Source organism: Otolemur garnettii, unplaced genomic scaffold (assembly GCF_000181295.1).
Source record: "Otolemur garnettii isolate 467f Iridium unplaced genomic scaffold, OtoGar3 scaffold00085, whole genome shotgun sequence".
Classification (NCBI taxonomy): Eukaryota; Metazoa; Chordata; class Mammalia; order Primates; family Galagidae; genus Otolemur; species Otolemur garnettii.
Genome location: NW_003852480.1, coordinates 731,980 through 747,362, shown reverse-complemented (window position 1 = coordinate 747,362; position 15,383 = coordinate 731,980). Strand labels below are relative to the sequence as shown.

General features: G+C 37.6%; 1 protein-coding gene across 1 annotated transcript in view; it reads left to right on the top strand.

Moving 5' to 3' along the window:
* The first annotated feature begins 776 nt into the window (after nucleotides 1-776).
* PDGFC (platelet derived growth factor C) overlaps nucleotides 777-15,383 on the top strand; it is a 96,705-nt gene continuing 82,098 nt past the window's right edge. Inside the window, exon 1 of the mRNA XM_023516040.1 lies at nucleotides 777-1,016. Within this exon, the coding sequence (XP_023371808.1) occupies nucleotides 913-1,016 (104 nt within the window). The 5' untranslated portion in view covers nucleotides 777-912. The remainder of the gene's footprint in view (nucleotides 1,017-15,383) is intronic.

The window sequence follows — 15,383 nt, the reverse complement described above, 5'->3', positions numbered from 1 at the left end:
TAATGTAATATCTGACATTAGGCGACCCCCTGTGAACCACTGATTGATTCACTGATTAGTTCTCAGGTTGAGACCACTGATAATGTATTAGAACAGCTAAATAGCTGTAATGGTGTGTGGTGCAGTCTGCTATTTGGCACTTCAAAGATCAGTGAGCAAAGTTGATTCCTTTTGTATTCCTTCTCCCTCTTTTATCCTCACAATTCTTTTTCCTGAACTGCCATAAGACTATCGTATTTTGCTGTATATAAAATCGTGAACCAGTGGGGACGGGGGTGGGTCAGGGATGTGCAAAAACAAACCATCCCTGAACCCCAACATTGGTATGTGACCATTTAAGGGAAATTTTTAATGATTAGTTGACTGTGGCTCTGCTGTTTAAAATTACGGAATTCGAATCCTTATATATATACGTACATATATATATACACAAAACAGATATCTAGATATACATATATAAGTACAATTAAGTTTATTTTTATTTGAACATGACATATTTGGTAACTTCTCAAAAATTAGCATCTTAACTTTATTGATTTGCAGAATCCAAAAGAGTTGATAGTTGACCTTTCAGCAATGACATTTTAAAGGACTAATTTTCTACGTTCCTTCAAGTACGTTTATACATGGATTTTTATTCAATAATGTGCATCTTTTTTTCTAGATGAATTCTGGAAACGGGTGGTATTTGGCTTGTGTAAGACAGACTCAACACTTGTCAGAGGTGACATGGGAGTAGGGAGAATACACTTATTTTGAAACCTCTGATTTTTGAAACGTTTGTTCTAAATATATTTCTGTGTTTATGTTTTTGCTTTAGGAGTACAAGATCCTCAGCATGAGAGAGTTATTACTGTGTCTAGTAATGGCAGCATTCACAGCCCGAGGTTTCCTCATACTTATCCAAGAAATATGGTCTTGGTATGGAGACTTGTAGCTGTAGAGGAAAATGTCTGGATACAACTTACGTTTGATGAGAGATTTGGGCTTGAAGACCCAGAAGATGACCTATGCAAGTAAGTTGTCAGACATGAAATTCCAACATCGGATAACATCTGTCAAAATCTTGTTTCTGATGATCTGATTTTAAACGGCATCTGTTTTATTTTTCTGATGATCTAAGAAATGTTCAACCTTTTATAAGCCCTGTTTCCCTGAAAGTCTTCATTTGAAATAAGACACGTACATGCACAGAGTCATTACTTTCTACTTCCTTCTAAAGTGATTTCAGATAATTCATGGTAAAAAGCATCTATGGTGCAAAACCATTTTCAATAAGAAATAGAGAATAAAAAGTTGCACAGAAGAGTCTAGTTGTGCCAGATACCTAATTTGCCTTTAGTGCTAAAAATCTTATATTTGATCTTCCTGACAGCCTCATCAATAAAATAAACAATATGCTGTTAAAAGAAAGAACTGACCTGTGAGTACTTATTATTATACCTCAAAACACATATGGATACACACACACACACACAAGACTGAGAAGCTTGAAAGTTCTTCACCAAGAAAAGTACAGTTCTGAAAGCAGAATTAGGAATTTCTGCTAACATTTTGCCTTGCCAGGTAGGAATTCATCATTCTTTCTACTAGAAGCATTCATGAAACAAAGTCAGCTGGAATATTTCACCCACGCAAAAGACCACCTACTGTATGTCACACAAATATTACACTTTCAGTCCCATATGAATACACTTGTCAAGGTTGGGTGGTCTTACTGCTGATTTTTCACTTCAGTGGCATTTGTATAACATGAAAATATTTTACTTGAACTTCTTTCCCGGGTTTTCTATTTTCTCTTTGATATACAAGTTAAAAGAGAATTTTCATTTCATGGTGTATTGCAGATAAATATTTCAATGCAGATGAAATAAACTCTGTACTTGCTGTCATCACAATTTGTATCTTTAGTATTTACGTAGTTCCTTTGTCTCATTTGCTATGTCTGTGACTATGTATTTCAGATTCTTTTTCTCTCTTTATAATTTTAGAGTTTGAGAACCAGAAGCTATCTAACTGTCTTTAGAAATTATATGGTGTAACCCTTCATTTTATAGATACACAGATACTGAAGTACAGTAGTTGCCCTGGATCTCATTCATATTTTAGGCAAATGCTAAGACCCATATCTCCTAACACTTATAGTTTTTTGCCAGGCTCTACTGCACCTATTGACTCTTTTATATATATAAAATTTTATATATATAAAAATAATAAATCTTCTTTATTTATATATATCTATAGAGTACTGTGATGTCACAGCTCACAGAATTCTCCAACTCTTAGGCTTAAGCAATTCTCTTGCCTGAGCCTCCTGAGTAGCTGGGACTGTAGGCACTTACCACAACTCCTGTCTATTTTTTGTTGCAGTTGCCACTGCTGTTTTAGCTGGCCGAGGCCGGGTTCAAACCCACCACCCTCAGTGTATGAGGCCAGTGGCCTACCCACTGAGCCACAGGTATAGCCCGAAAGAACATTTCATAATCTTTTCAGAAATTACAAAGAGTTGTGAAGTCCCCTACCATGTTTCTCTCTGATTAAACCTTTTACTTATCCCTCAAGTCTAACTGTTGCACTAAAGCCTAGTTTTCTTTACAACTTTATACCATGTACCTATTTCCGTATGAACTGTCTTATACAAAGTTTACTTTTTGCCTGACTTGAAATATCTTTTTTGTGCTCTGATAATACATTTCAAAACAAACCAAACTAAAAAATATATTTTTAAAATTAGTTTATGTTGAGGCAGATAGCTTATTAGATCATTTGTTTTCCTTGATATATAGTGTTTCATTTTATAATAATCGATTCTTTTTGTCTCTTCTCCTTTGATAAGCATTTGGCTCATTTCCAGTTCTCCTTGTGCAAAAAATGCAAGAACACTTTGAGTATCTATCTAAGAATGGCTTGAGTGTTTTTAAATATTCATATTTTCAACTTTACTAGGTAGAATTAAATTGTTTTTAAAAGTGATCAGCTTATACGGCTCACAAAAATCTGTAAGAATTTCCATTATGCAGAATTCTCATTAACTTTTGATTTGTCTTTAAAGAAAATTTATATAGTAACTATGAAATTATACCTTATTATTAGTTCTAAATCATTTTTCTCATTACTAATGAGGTTGAATTGAGTTCCATATTTACTATTGATCATTGATACTTCCCTTCCTTTGCAATGATTGCTCCTAACTTTTGCCTAGGTTTTTGTTTTAATTTGGGGGGCATAGTCTCCCTCTGTTCCCCAGATAACGTGCAGAGGTGTCATCATTTTTACCTACTTGTTATTGATCTATATGGCTATTTGAATTTCACCTCTCATTTTCCTTGATTCTTCTGGTATTTATTTTTGTCTGTGGTGTGAGGTTTTTCGGGTGTCCAACAGTGTTCCAACATCTTTTGTTGACGAGTCCTTCTCTTTTCCAGCTGACTTGAAGGTCGGGTTTCCTCACATACTCTGCTCTGTTTCTGGATCCTGTTCTGTCACTTTGGTCAGTTTTGTCTTTCTCAATTGAATGACACTGTCTTAATTACTGTAGCACCACAGAAGCTTTGTCATAGGAAGTCTCACGTTATTTTCTTCTTTGGGGAGCATCCTAGCTATTTTACTTTTTAAATATATTCTTAGGGCAAAAAGTTCCTTGATTTAAATATATTCCTAGGCCAAATGTTCTTTGAAAACCACTGTTGTCATGTTTAGTGTCCGGATGTCTAATGTATGGATCATTTTGAAGAGAATTAACCGCATTTTAATAGTGACTCTTCCCGTCCTTGAAAACTTTGTTTCTCTTTTTATTAGGGTCCTCTTTAATGTCTACACGGTTTTAAAGTTGTCTTCATAAATATGTTGCTGGTCAATTATTTGGATTTATTTCTATATTTCTCACACACTGCTGCTAAAATCTCTTTGGGAAATTACATTTTTTAATATTATATTGTTAGTATGTAGGAGAGTTTGCTTTTTGTAAATAAAGGTTAAGATTTAGGGTAACTTCAGATTTGCAGAATGTTAAAAAGATAGTACAGAAAATATCTGTATACTCTTAGCTCAAGGTCCTCCAGTGTTAACCTGCCGTTTAACCATGGTAAATTTGCATAACTAGGAAATTAATATTCACACGCTATCATCAGTTCACCTACAGAGGTTACTTGGATATAAGCAGTTTTTCCACATTATAACCTTTTTCTGTGTCAGCATCTGTTCCAGTATAAACTCATTGCATTTAGTTGTAATGTACTTTAAAAGCCTGTGAATCTTAGTGTGTGACAGCCTGTCTACCAATTGTTCTAGTATACATTTATGATTCCTGCCTTTAAAGTAAGTTATGCATTTATATCTCTTAGGCGTTGTTCCATTTCATTTTAAGTTTTCAGATTTTAGTGCATTAGGGCTTTCACAAGATGTTCTTAATATATTTTAATTTCTGCTACATTTCTGATTATGTCCTGTGTTCTGTCCTTAGTACTGGCTTAGTGTTCCGTCTTCTTTGTTTTGTTAGTCTCGCCTACGGTTTAGTTTGATTTATCCACTGTTCTTTCAAAGAAACAAATTTTGGCTCTGTTTATTATGATAGAGAATAATGTCTTTAAAAGGCAGAATCGTGACATCCATACAGATACTAAATAAACATGTATTAAAGATTCTGTTTTACTTATTAATGAGGGAATCAGTCTGATATTATAACAGTCTGAGGAATAGACACATTTACAAATCTGGAATATGAAAATAAATGTTGAAATGAAGGCAAAACTGGCTGCCTCTGCAGTGGGGAAGGGAAGTCAATTAAAGTTCCATTGCATCTAGTTTATTTATAAGTCTATAGACAAGAGTTATTTTTTTGATGACTCAGTCACCTGTATCTTGCTGAGTTGCAAAATAGTTCAAAGGCAATGGAAGGTGCAAATCCCCTACAAATTGGAATTAAATAGCCCTGCAGGGAATTGTTTATAGGATAAATCAGGACTAATTTTTCACAAAGCAGTTTTTCTCTACATAGCTAGGCTCCATATAATTTTTTAAAATTTATTTTATTATATTTATTATCTCTTTTCTTCTATTATGGATTACTTTCTAATTTCTGATGTTGAATGTTCCAAAAATAATCACATGAAAAAAATTAACTTTTCACAGATATTCTATTTTAGATTCACTCTGCCAATTTTGATAATGTGGCATTTTAATTATTTGTCCAATTTAACAAAGGAACCTCCAACTCCTGGGCTTAAGCAATTCTCTTGCCTCGGCCTCCCAAGTAGCTAGGATTACAGGTGCCCACCACAACACCCGGTTATTTTTTGGTTGTAGTTGTCATTGTTGTCTGGCAGGCCCGGTTGTATTCGAACTCACCAGCTCTAGTATATGTGGCTGGTGCCTAAGCCACTTGAGCTACGGGTGCAGAGCCTATATGTGTGAGTTTTAAAAATACATCTTATTACAGATTTCTAAATTAATTGTGTTTTAAAGAATGCTGCCTGTCTGTAATTGTTTGGAATTGAAGAAGTGCTTCATTTGATTCAGATATTTATTTGCTGAAATATGCTGAAAATGAATGTGCACTCTTCAGTGGTGGGCACTGTAGTCTGTTTATTCCCATTCCATCAATTTTAGCAATTGTGCTGATCACAGCATCTGTATTTTTCCTGATTTTTTTCCCTCAATATATCAATTACTGAAAGAGTTGTCTTAAATTCTCCTAATTGAGGATCAATAGATTTATCAGTTTCACCTTATAGGTCTGTCACTTTTTGCTTAAATCTTTTTAAATTATGTTAGTTGATGCAAACAAGTTGAGAGTGTGGCATTCTCTTTCTTTCTTTCTTTCTTTTTTGGCTGGAGTCAGGTTTGAACCCACCACCTCTGGTATATGGGGCCAGCACCCTACCCCTTGAGCCATAGGCGCTGCCCAAACGTTCTCTTTCTTTAGTAGTGCTTTATTTTGCCTCAGAGTTTATCATACCTAATATTGATATAACTATATCAAATAATTTTGGTTATTGTTTGCCTGGCTTTCTTTCCATTATTTTTCCTTTTCAGCTTTCTTACGTCCTTGTTATGTGTATGCATTCACGTTGGGGGGTGTGTGTGTGTGTTATGACTGCCTCTCAGACTGTATTAAAAAGAAAAATTCAAATAAAGAAGACTTTAATTGCATTAAAGTCATAAAATACTCATTGTTTGAATGAGTATTTTGAGTTCTGCTCTATTATTTTTTACGTTCTATTTCTACTCATTTTCCTATTTTTTTCAGTTTCTGTTCTTGCATTCAATATATCTTCTCATTTCCTTTTTCTTTTCTACTCGTGTAAAAAGTAAATGTCTATTTGTGCTTTTAATGACTACCTTAGACAAGCATATTTGACTTAACAATATCTAAAGCTAATCAGTGTTTGTCCTTTCCCCAAATGTAAAATTGCCGGAGAACATTGTAACAACTGCCAAATGCCGGCTCCCCAGAGAGTGCCACACTGCGGGGATAGAACAGGCCTGCGTTTCCACCCACTGTGGGGTCGGAGCGTCAGTCCCCGTTAACAACTTCAGTAGTTTATCAGGAAAGAGCAAAACAGATATTGTTAACTTGAGGTTGGTTGAATGGGTATTTGATTTGATTGGGATTAGGTAAGAATCAGGATATAATAGTTTAGAATTGGTGGAAATAGCCCAGCAAGATTTTTGAATATAAGAGTTCAGGACCATTCGGTAGGGAACTGTTAGTATTTTCGGTTGGAGTTCTTTAGGCGGTTTCTGTAATAAACAGTGAAGTTTTTTATCCTTGGCCAGAGTCTCCCGGACTCTACTGAAGACAAAATAGTAAAATCCTGTTACTGTGAACAGTGAAGTGGGTGGGGTGGGTGATTTTAGTCCTTGTTGTCCAGGTTTGGGTTCTCGTGACTGTTACCCCCACTGCTGATTCGTATGCGGTGGGTACTAAGGATTTTAGTCTTGTATTTTCATAAATCCACAAATCAGACATTTTAACATTATTTTGTGTAATTCACTTTGTTCATCTTTATTGCTATGTCTACTTGTAGTGCTAATTATTTCGAGTTGCCCTTTAGAATATTTTGTAAGTTTACTTCTTCCTTCCTTCTTTCTTCCTTAAATACCGTCTTTGAAAGTTTATTGAGTGAGAGCCTATTGATAATAAATTACTCAGTTGTTGTTCATTTAGAAATGTCTTTATTTCACCTTCATTCTTAGAAACTAGTTAGAATGAATGTAAAAATTTAGGTTGCGTGTTTATTTTTTCTCAGTGACTTTCAGATACTATTCTACTATCTTATAACTATTAAGAATTTAATCATCCGATTAATTCCTGCCATATCGCTGTCATCTCCCTCTGAGTGGCACCTTTACAGAGGGTGATGTAGGGGTAGGGGGAAGGGAAGGGACAGGGTTACAGCCAACCCAGGCTCCCACCTGTGGTTCACTAAACTCTGCCACTTGTACACTGAGGTGGGGCTCAGTGTTCCAGAATATATTTTCCTCATTGAAATCTTGGTTTCTGGTGCTTATTTGTCCTCTAAAGAATTCTATAATTTTCCTAATTAACCAATATGGCATTAAAAAACAATGCTTTTTATTATGGTTGCTAATCCTGTCGTTTTAGTTGTAATGTACTAAGAAGTTATTCTGTTTAACTTTGTCCACTCTGTGTCTATAATGTAAACTACTATCAAGCAAAATAAAGTTTTTCCTGACAAGGCCTAGTATAATTACGTTCAAGTTTAAAGTCGGTTTATAAAAAATTGTAACATCAACCCTTTGCCATCATAGTCATATGGGACTAACATATAAATGTGTCCTCCTAAAATGCATTGTAAGAATTTAAATTACCACAGTTTTTCAAGCCCTAAACTTAAAGAGAGGCTAAAATAATCTGAATCTGTATTTGAGCTTTGTCTTTAAAAGAGGATAGACTCAGGGGAGATGTTGGACTTAATTCCCCACTGCCTCACTGTCCTTCCCAGATAGTCTTTGTGAAGAAAAGATAGAAAATGAGTTGTGTGTTTATGCTTTTTAAAATGTATGTTATATAGAATGTAAAACAGTTGGATGCAAGTTAGGCTTTATTATTTTTAATAGTCTGATGAGGATACACAAGCAATGTGATGGGAGGGGTTGGGGGCAGGACAGGGAGGAAGGGGAAAGGTGAATGTCACATAAGTCCATGCACACTGCCAGCATCACTTGGGTGAAAAAGTAACACAATGTTTCTTGCTTTTCAATACTGTGTGTGTGTGGGGGGGGGGGGACAGGTGGACAAATCTAGAACAGGAACAAGTTATCAGTGGGCTTCTAGTCCTCTGCTTTACCCAATCACACTTTGTTATTAATGAATTGTGTCTCTTTCTAGGCTTCTGATGTTAGTGAGATGTGGTGCCCCTAGGAGGACACATTTACAGTATAAAGCTGTTTTTTTTATTTTTCCGTGTTTTTCTCTCTTCTAAAGTAAATAATCTGGACGTTATACATAACATTTTTACATTGAAAAACGTGATATGCGAGAGCATTTGAAAAAGGAAGGGTTAATCCATCTGTCCAGTTTAAAACAGTGCCTGGTCCTCACCAAAACACCTGGATTTCTTTGGTGGAAATACTGTAACTAGCCCAATGAGGAAGAAGTATAGTGGGTTATAGGAATGCTAACTCTGTGAAGTGAAATAAATACAATTTTTCAGTATTTAGCATTTAAGATGATCAAAAAATTTTGATTTTTCTTTAAAATAAAAAACCCCTTTAGACCTTTTTCTTCCTCCTTCTTGTTTATAATAGAATTATTGCAGACTTTTTATTTACTCATTTATTTACTCTTACAGTCAAACATTTATTGAGCACTGTGGTAGGTCAGAAAAAGACGTCATTGAATAAGAGATATCTCATGACTTCAAGTAGCTCATAGTCTGGGTCACCAGGCAGACAAATAAATAGAAATAGAAACATGAAAATAAAATGCCGCCAATCAGGAATATGGTAAATAGAGTATAGTTATTACTGCAACTGGCTATTGGTAGATAGTTGCCCAATTTCTAATTTACACATAGTTGTGTATTTTTAACCGCCAACTGTCTTTAAATAATTGTTATTAATTTATAATGGAGAAAGGGAGGTAGACAGATTAACGCTGCCATATAGACCTCAAAAACTCAAACACTCATTTTCTGTTTTCTGCTCTGGTAGATGTATCTTTCAAGGATAGTATAGATTTTGCATATAAACTTTACAATGCCAGTGCAAGCTGCACCTGAGAATATTTTAAGAAAGCATTGTTTTATGTAACAATTAAAATAGTCTTTAGTTGCATGGTCATACTATGGAAATAAAGGCAGCATTGTTGTTTATTTAGCTAATAATAACCATAGAGACTCATGAGTACATCATAAGAATTTATAGGCTGAACAGAATATTTTCCCGGGTCCCCTAAAGGACTGAGGGAAAGAAAAATAGCTACTAGTCCACATTTGGCCTAAGTGTTCTTAAATTGTAAATTGAGAGATCCAAAGGCGTCTCCTGAAGCCCTTTATATACATTATTTCCACCCTCTCTCCCCATCCTGAACCCGCAAAACTGGATCTGAGAATACGTAAATGGGTTTTGGAATGTCACTCAGATTTTCATCTCATTCATAATGGCAAGAAGAAGACAGGTTCAAGGTACAAAAACATCAAGACCTCTTTAAGATATGCTGTGGGAACCCTGCTGTGACACCAGAGAAGAAAGAACGTTGTTGTGGCTACTTTCTATGGTTTACTGTCCTCACACACAGCGAGGAGAGGGGGACCAGACGCCGCAGCACAGGCACGGTGAGACTGGCCTATCCTTCCATACTCCTGTAACAAGATACCCTCATCCGGGCGGAAAACGACAGAATTTTATTTCTCACCATTCTCTGGAGGCTGGGAAGTCCAAGATCAGTCAGTGATGGTGCCAACAGATGTGGGTGTCTGATGAGGAAGGTGGCCTCCTGATTCATAGACGGCTGCCTGCCAGCTGTGTCCTCACTTGGTAAAGAGGCCAGGGATCGCTCCTGGGCCTCTCCTATTCATGACCCAATCACTTCCCAAAGGCCCCACTTCTAAATATCATCACCTTGGGGGTTAGGATTAATCATCTGAACTTTAAGGGATACAAATATTCATACCACAGCAAAGACCTAACACTACTGTTTTACCTAAATCACTACTGTTTTAAGGAAGAAGGAGAGAGTAGTTGTGTAGGCAAAAAGTGGTTTCTGCAGCAGTGCAGTGGCATAAATAAGAAGTGATTTCTTCTTTTTGACACAGAGTCTCCCTCTGTTGCCCTGGGTAGAGTGATAATGGTGTCAGAGCTCACAGCAGCCTCGAACTCTGGGGCTTGTCAAATGATCTTGTTACCTCAGCCTGCCAAGTAGCTGGTGCTACAGGCACCCACCACAATGCCTGGCTAGTTTTATTTTGTTTTGTTTTGTTTCTATTTTTAGTAGAGATAAGGTATCGCTCTTACTCAGGCTGCTCTCAAACTCCTGAGCTCAAGCAATCCACTGGCCTGAGCCTCCCAGAGTGCTGGGATTACAGGTGTGAGCCACCACACTTGGCAGAGTGATGTGAGTATTGAATTATGGACAAATCAGACCATGATGAAAAGAGAACTATGGAAATGCACCATGTGTTAGACTTTGAAGAATGACTTGAGACTTCCATAGCTGACTGTCACCTAATAGATAGTCAATGAAGATTAGTTAAGATAAAATAACCATTGGATTATAGAGGAATGAGAACTACCAACAGTTAAACTAGAAATAGAAGATGTAGGGAATAATTTGCGAGTGAGTTTCTCTGGCACAGGAGATGCCTTTCGGTGCAGTAAAGTGGTGAGTGTATAATGGTGGATTGAATCAAACCGCAGGAACTCTGAATACTAAGGTGATAAATTTGAACTTCCTTTCTCATGCCGTGAGAAGCTAAGAGTTCTGTTGCAGAATGGGGTCCTCTACTAGTCTGTAATGTAGGGAAAGAATTCTGGGAGAAGCAAGCGGAATAGATTGGAGGAACGATTGAAGACAGACTCGCTGATGGAAGTTTGTTATTTCCGAAAACACAAGTTTTTGTTTTTCTTTAATTTCAAATTCATATGAGTGTACAGTTTTTTAGGTTACATTGTTCTCACGTCCAAGGTAAAGTTCAAGTTGTAGCCGAGCTCTTCAGCATGCCCCGGGGTGAAGGGCTGAAACACAAAACTTGACAGGAACAGGTTCACGCAGACTTTCAGACTTACACATTGTTTAAGTCTTTTGTGATTAATGCAGTAACAGAAAGCTCTCTTATCACTACTCCCTGCTTTGCGGTGGTGGTGGTAGGGTGAGCCAGGGGGTGAGTCAGGGGTGCTAGCAAGAAAACTTACAGATAGTCCGAATGCTTTTTATGCCAAAGCTAAATTCTCTTTTTCCCCAGAGTACACGGTTTGGGAAGAACAAAATCACCAATTTAAGCACTGCTTACATTAGAAACATTTATATTAAAGTATAGTCAAGGAATAACTTGGTGTGTTAAATACCCGTTCTGTTACCATGGAGAACACCAGGCCTTCCTCTTTCTTCCTAGAGTCTTTTTTCCTAAGGTTGGTAAGGCCAGTTTACAGGAGCCCCGAGGAGCAGAGGAGAGAGCGATAGTCCCCTGAGCGGTGCCTAATCTTACCGTTCAGCTAGAGGGGTGCCCTCACAAAGTGGGTTTCCCCACGAGGTACAGGCTTTCAACGGAAGCTAGAAGGATTCATGGAAGGAATAGTTCACTAGCTGTTGACTCTGACTAGTTTAAAAGGAAATGTTTGCGTCATGAGGTTTAAAGTTTCAGGGGCAGACTTTCTCCAGTTTCTGCAGTGATGGGGAGAAGCCTGCTGCCTTTTCTGGCCTCTCCAGGGTTGCTCCCTGCTAATTCGACTTCTTTCTCTACCAGGCTGTCCTCATGAGGTGGCAGAGAAAGCCAGGCAAGTGCCAGGATTTTAACACTTGCAACCTTTGGAGGAGACTGGAAATTTTCTGGCAAGAGTTCTGAGAAGAATGTTGATTGTCCTGGTTTGAACCACGTGACGTACTCATACCTAATGCAGTTGCTATAGTGGGAACTAGGAACTTGTGTCCCTGTGGTTGGCAAGATTCCGGTTATATCCCCATCCAGAGAGCCAAGTGATGTCCTGTGATTAGTGGAAAAATAGCCTCTGAAAGGAAAACTAAGTTCTTTTTTGTTTGTTTGTTTGTTCCTATCAGAAGGAGAAGAAGGTGTTGGTAGTGCAAAAATGACCATCTCTTATCATTGGTGTTTAGGACCGATAAATCCGTAAGTGCAGCTTTCTTGCAGTTCCTGTTTTTCCTACCTGCACCTCGGGCCAAGGAATAAAGTTCACGATAGAGTGCAGGTTTTGCCAGTGTCCTTTCCAGCAACTCTTCAGAGTGTAGTTAACTCAATGGCATAATTTGTAGTTTAGTTATCCTTTGCCCTCTGTAGCAATTACTTTTGTAACTTAAAAAAAAAAAATCCCAAGAGAGTTTAAAATGAAGGGTGGGGATCTGACGAAGTCTGAGATCAAGGGCCTTTGTTCTTGGCTAATGAGATGTTTTGGTCTTATGTTTTGAAATGTTCAAAATCAACATTCTAAGCAGAGGAAAAATGTATCCTGTAACTCCCCAAACTCCTGTCTGATCCCCCCGTGTTTGCATCTCCCCGGCCCTCTGCCTGTCGTCCTGCAGCTTAGCCTCTCCTCTCCTGCTCCCAGCAGCCCCCCCTCTGGTCTGCCCTTCTCTCTCCACCTTCTCGGTTTGATTATTGCACAAGTATCACTTCCCTGTGTCTGTGCCGGGGTTTACAGTCTGCACGTCATGAGGATCTGGGGGACCCCAGGGTGGCCTTCTTTGTGCCGCGCCCCTCCTCTCCCTACTTGCCTTGCCTCCTCTGGGATAATGATGGGGTCTCTAGTTTGGGTTGTCCAACTGGCATAATGGCTTAAATATGTACAACTTTTAGGACCAAAGAAATACTCATATTACTATTTATCTGGCTTGCTAGCTAGTTATCTTTTTATATCATTGCCCCCCCCACACACACATATAATACCTCCAGAAACAAGCAGTGGCAATAGAACACAAATCATTAAGAATAAATGACTTTTAAGGTACAAATTTTAAAATACACTGTCGTAACTCTGTGGGCCTTTCCTATCTCAGTTTTGTCACTGTGTTGTGTATTTCCAGTATTAAAATACTAATATAATTTTGCTAGGTAAGCTTTCAGATAACACACTTTCTTGAATTCACGTGACCACATTAATTCCTGTCTCTTGGAGGGATACATTTGTTCAGGTACCAGATCTCTTTATGGAATAGCCATCTCCTAAAGAAGCCAGTCTTTAAAGAGGCTGCCTCCTCTGGCTTTTTTAATACAGGCAGATGCTGACTTCAAATTTATTTATAATACATGGGGTTTTTGATCTAATTAACACTTGGTTTCTTTCCTCTCTAAGGTTTTTTCCCAGAATGACTAAAAACAAATAATATAACTGTACAAAAAGATTATAGTTTCACTATGTAATGAATAAGGGTTAAAGTAACATTTCAGGGAACCCTTCCAAATTCAGCATAAAGTGTTTCCAGCGCATTTGATTCACTTGTGAAGGAAAAGAACGGAGGGAATGGCCACCTCCCCTACTTCCTTAACAATGTAGGTCCTGTTTACACTTCCGTTTTCAGCAGAAGAAATGGTATAACTATGATCTCTGAGTCAGCGTGGGCTGCTGGCAAGGCAGCAAGTGTGTTTGTAAGTCCCAGTAGACTGATTCTGAGAGACAGAGTGGATTCTGTTGTCTATCAACTATCTCATAAAAATCAAAGAGAAAGGTCTTTATTAGGTTAAAATATGAAAAGGAAAATGCTGTGGGAAGAATATCATTTAGATTTAGCATTTCATTAAGTCAGTTCAAGGGGAGAACCCTACTGTAATGCAGTGCTCTGAAGCAGCGGGTCCACCCTGCCGCCTATGGCCACAGGCTGATTTTGTCAGGATTGTTTTGCTTATCTGTGGTGCTAGATATCACAAAAGTATCTGCAGACTTATTTTTTATTTTTTGGCCTGTCAGCTTTCCTTAGTGATTATGTATTTAATGTGAGGCCCGAGACAGCTCTTATTCTTCCAGTGTGCAATAGAGGAAAAAATAAGGTTGGATACTTTTGCCGAAAGCAAGGGTCTATGGTAACACTTGTCTACAGATTCACTGAAATTGAGTGTGGGGAATGGTGGATGCTTATATAAGCCATCCCCTTGCTTAGGAAAAATTAGCAAGACTTCTGCATATTCACAGGGATTTATTTATTCAAAGGTGGGCCTCGAAGAAGGGCGAGACCACAGGTCCCTTCCCCGGTGGAATAAACTTGTCCTGAGCTCTGATTCAGAGCATTAAGATAGTAGTAGGTGATCGGTATTAGGTTCCTTCCTCGCAGATATCAAAATATGCTCTGGACCAGAATATACCTTTAATTTTTGAGCTTGTTTGAGTGACCCATACCCAGAGATTTACATTCCTGTGCCCAGCGATTAAACCCCCAGAGGATTTCCTAAGGCCACGAGCTGTTCCTCATGAATCAGAGTAAAATTCTAAATGCATTTTTTAGTGCACACAGTACTGGGATGACTGGTTTGGAAAATAAAGAAATTTGCTCTAGGTACCAGATTGATTACTTAGATTTGTTGGTAAGGTGACTCAGCCCCTTATCTACATGCTAGTTTAATTTAATAGCAAAAGCACTGGCTTTTGACTTGTTTTATGTTCAGTTCTATGTTTTACAGGCAGCAGCTTGAGCTTGGTTACACTTTACCTGTTTTATCATTATATCCTTAAAATAAAATACGGGGATTGGGTTCCAGATGAAGATTTGAATTTCTTCCAATGCTTGAAGATCAGTGTTTCCCTGGAATAGTAACAAAATACAGGGACATTAACATTATTTTTTACTTTCATCCACCCAAAAAGATGATGTTTTATAATTTTGGAAATATGAAAGTTTAAAGTACTATTACTCAGATTTATTAAAGTGTTGACTTATACACGATCTCTTAGATGCATTTTTAATTCGACCTTAGTTTTAAATGGTAAATGCTTAAAGCAATGATACACCCGATACTCTAATTAGTTCAATCAAAACAATTTTCTGGAAGTGCCACTTCCCGCCCCACCCAATCTTTCACCGACTCACACCTGTTCACAGTGAGCCTTGTGACATTTTACCCGGGCTCATTCCTTCTTGACAGTTTTTGAGCTTTGAGAAGCATCTTCTTTTCAATTTAAGTTGAATAAGATAAAAATTTTACTGCTTAGAAAAATCTATCCAGGTGCTTAGTTCTTTCCTTTGTCATTTTCAAACT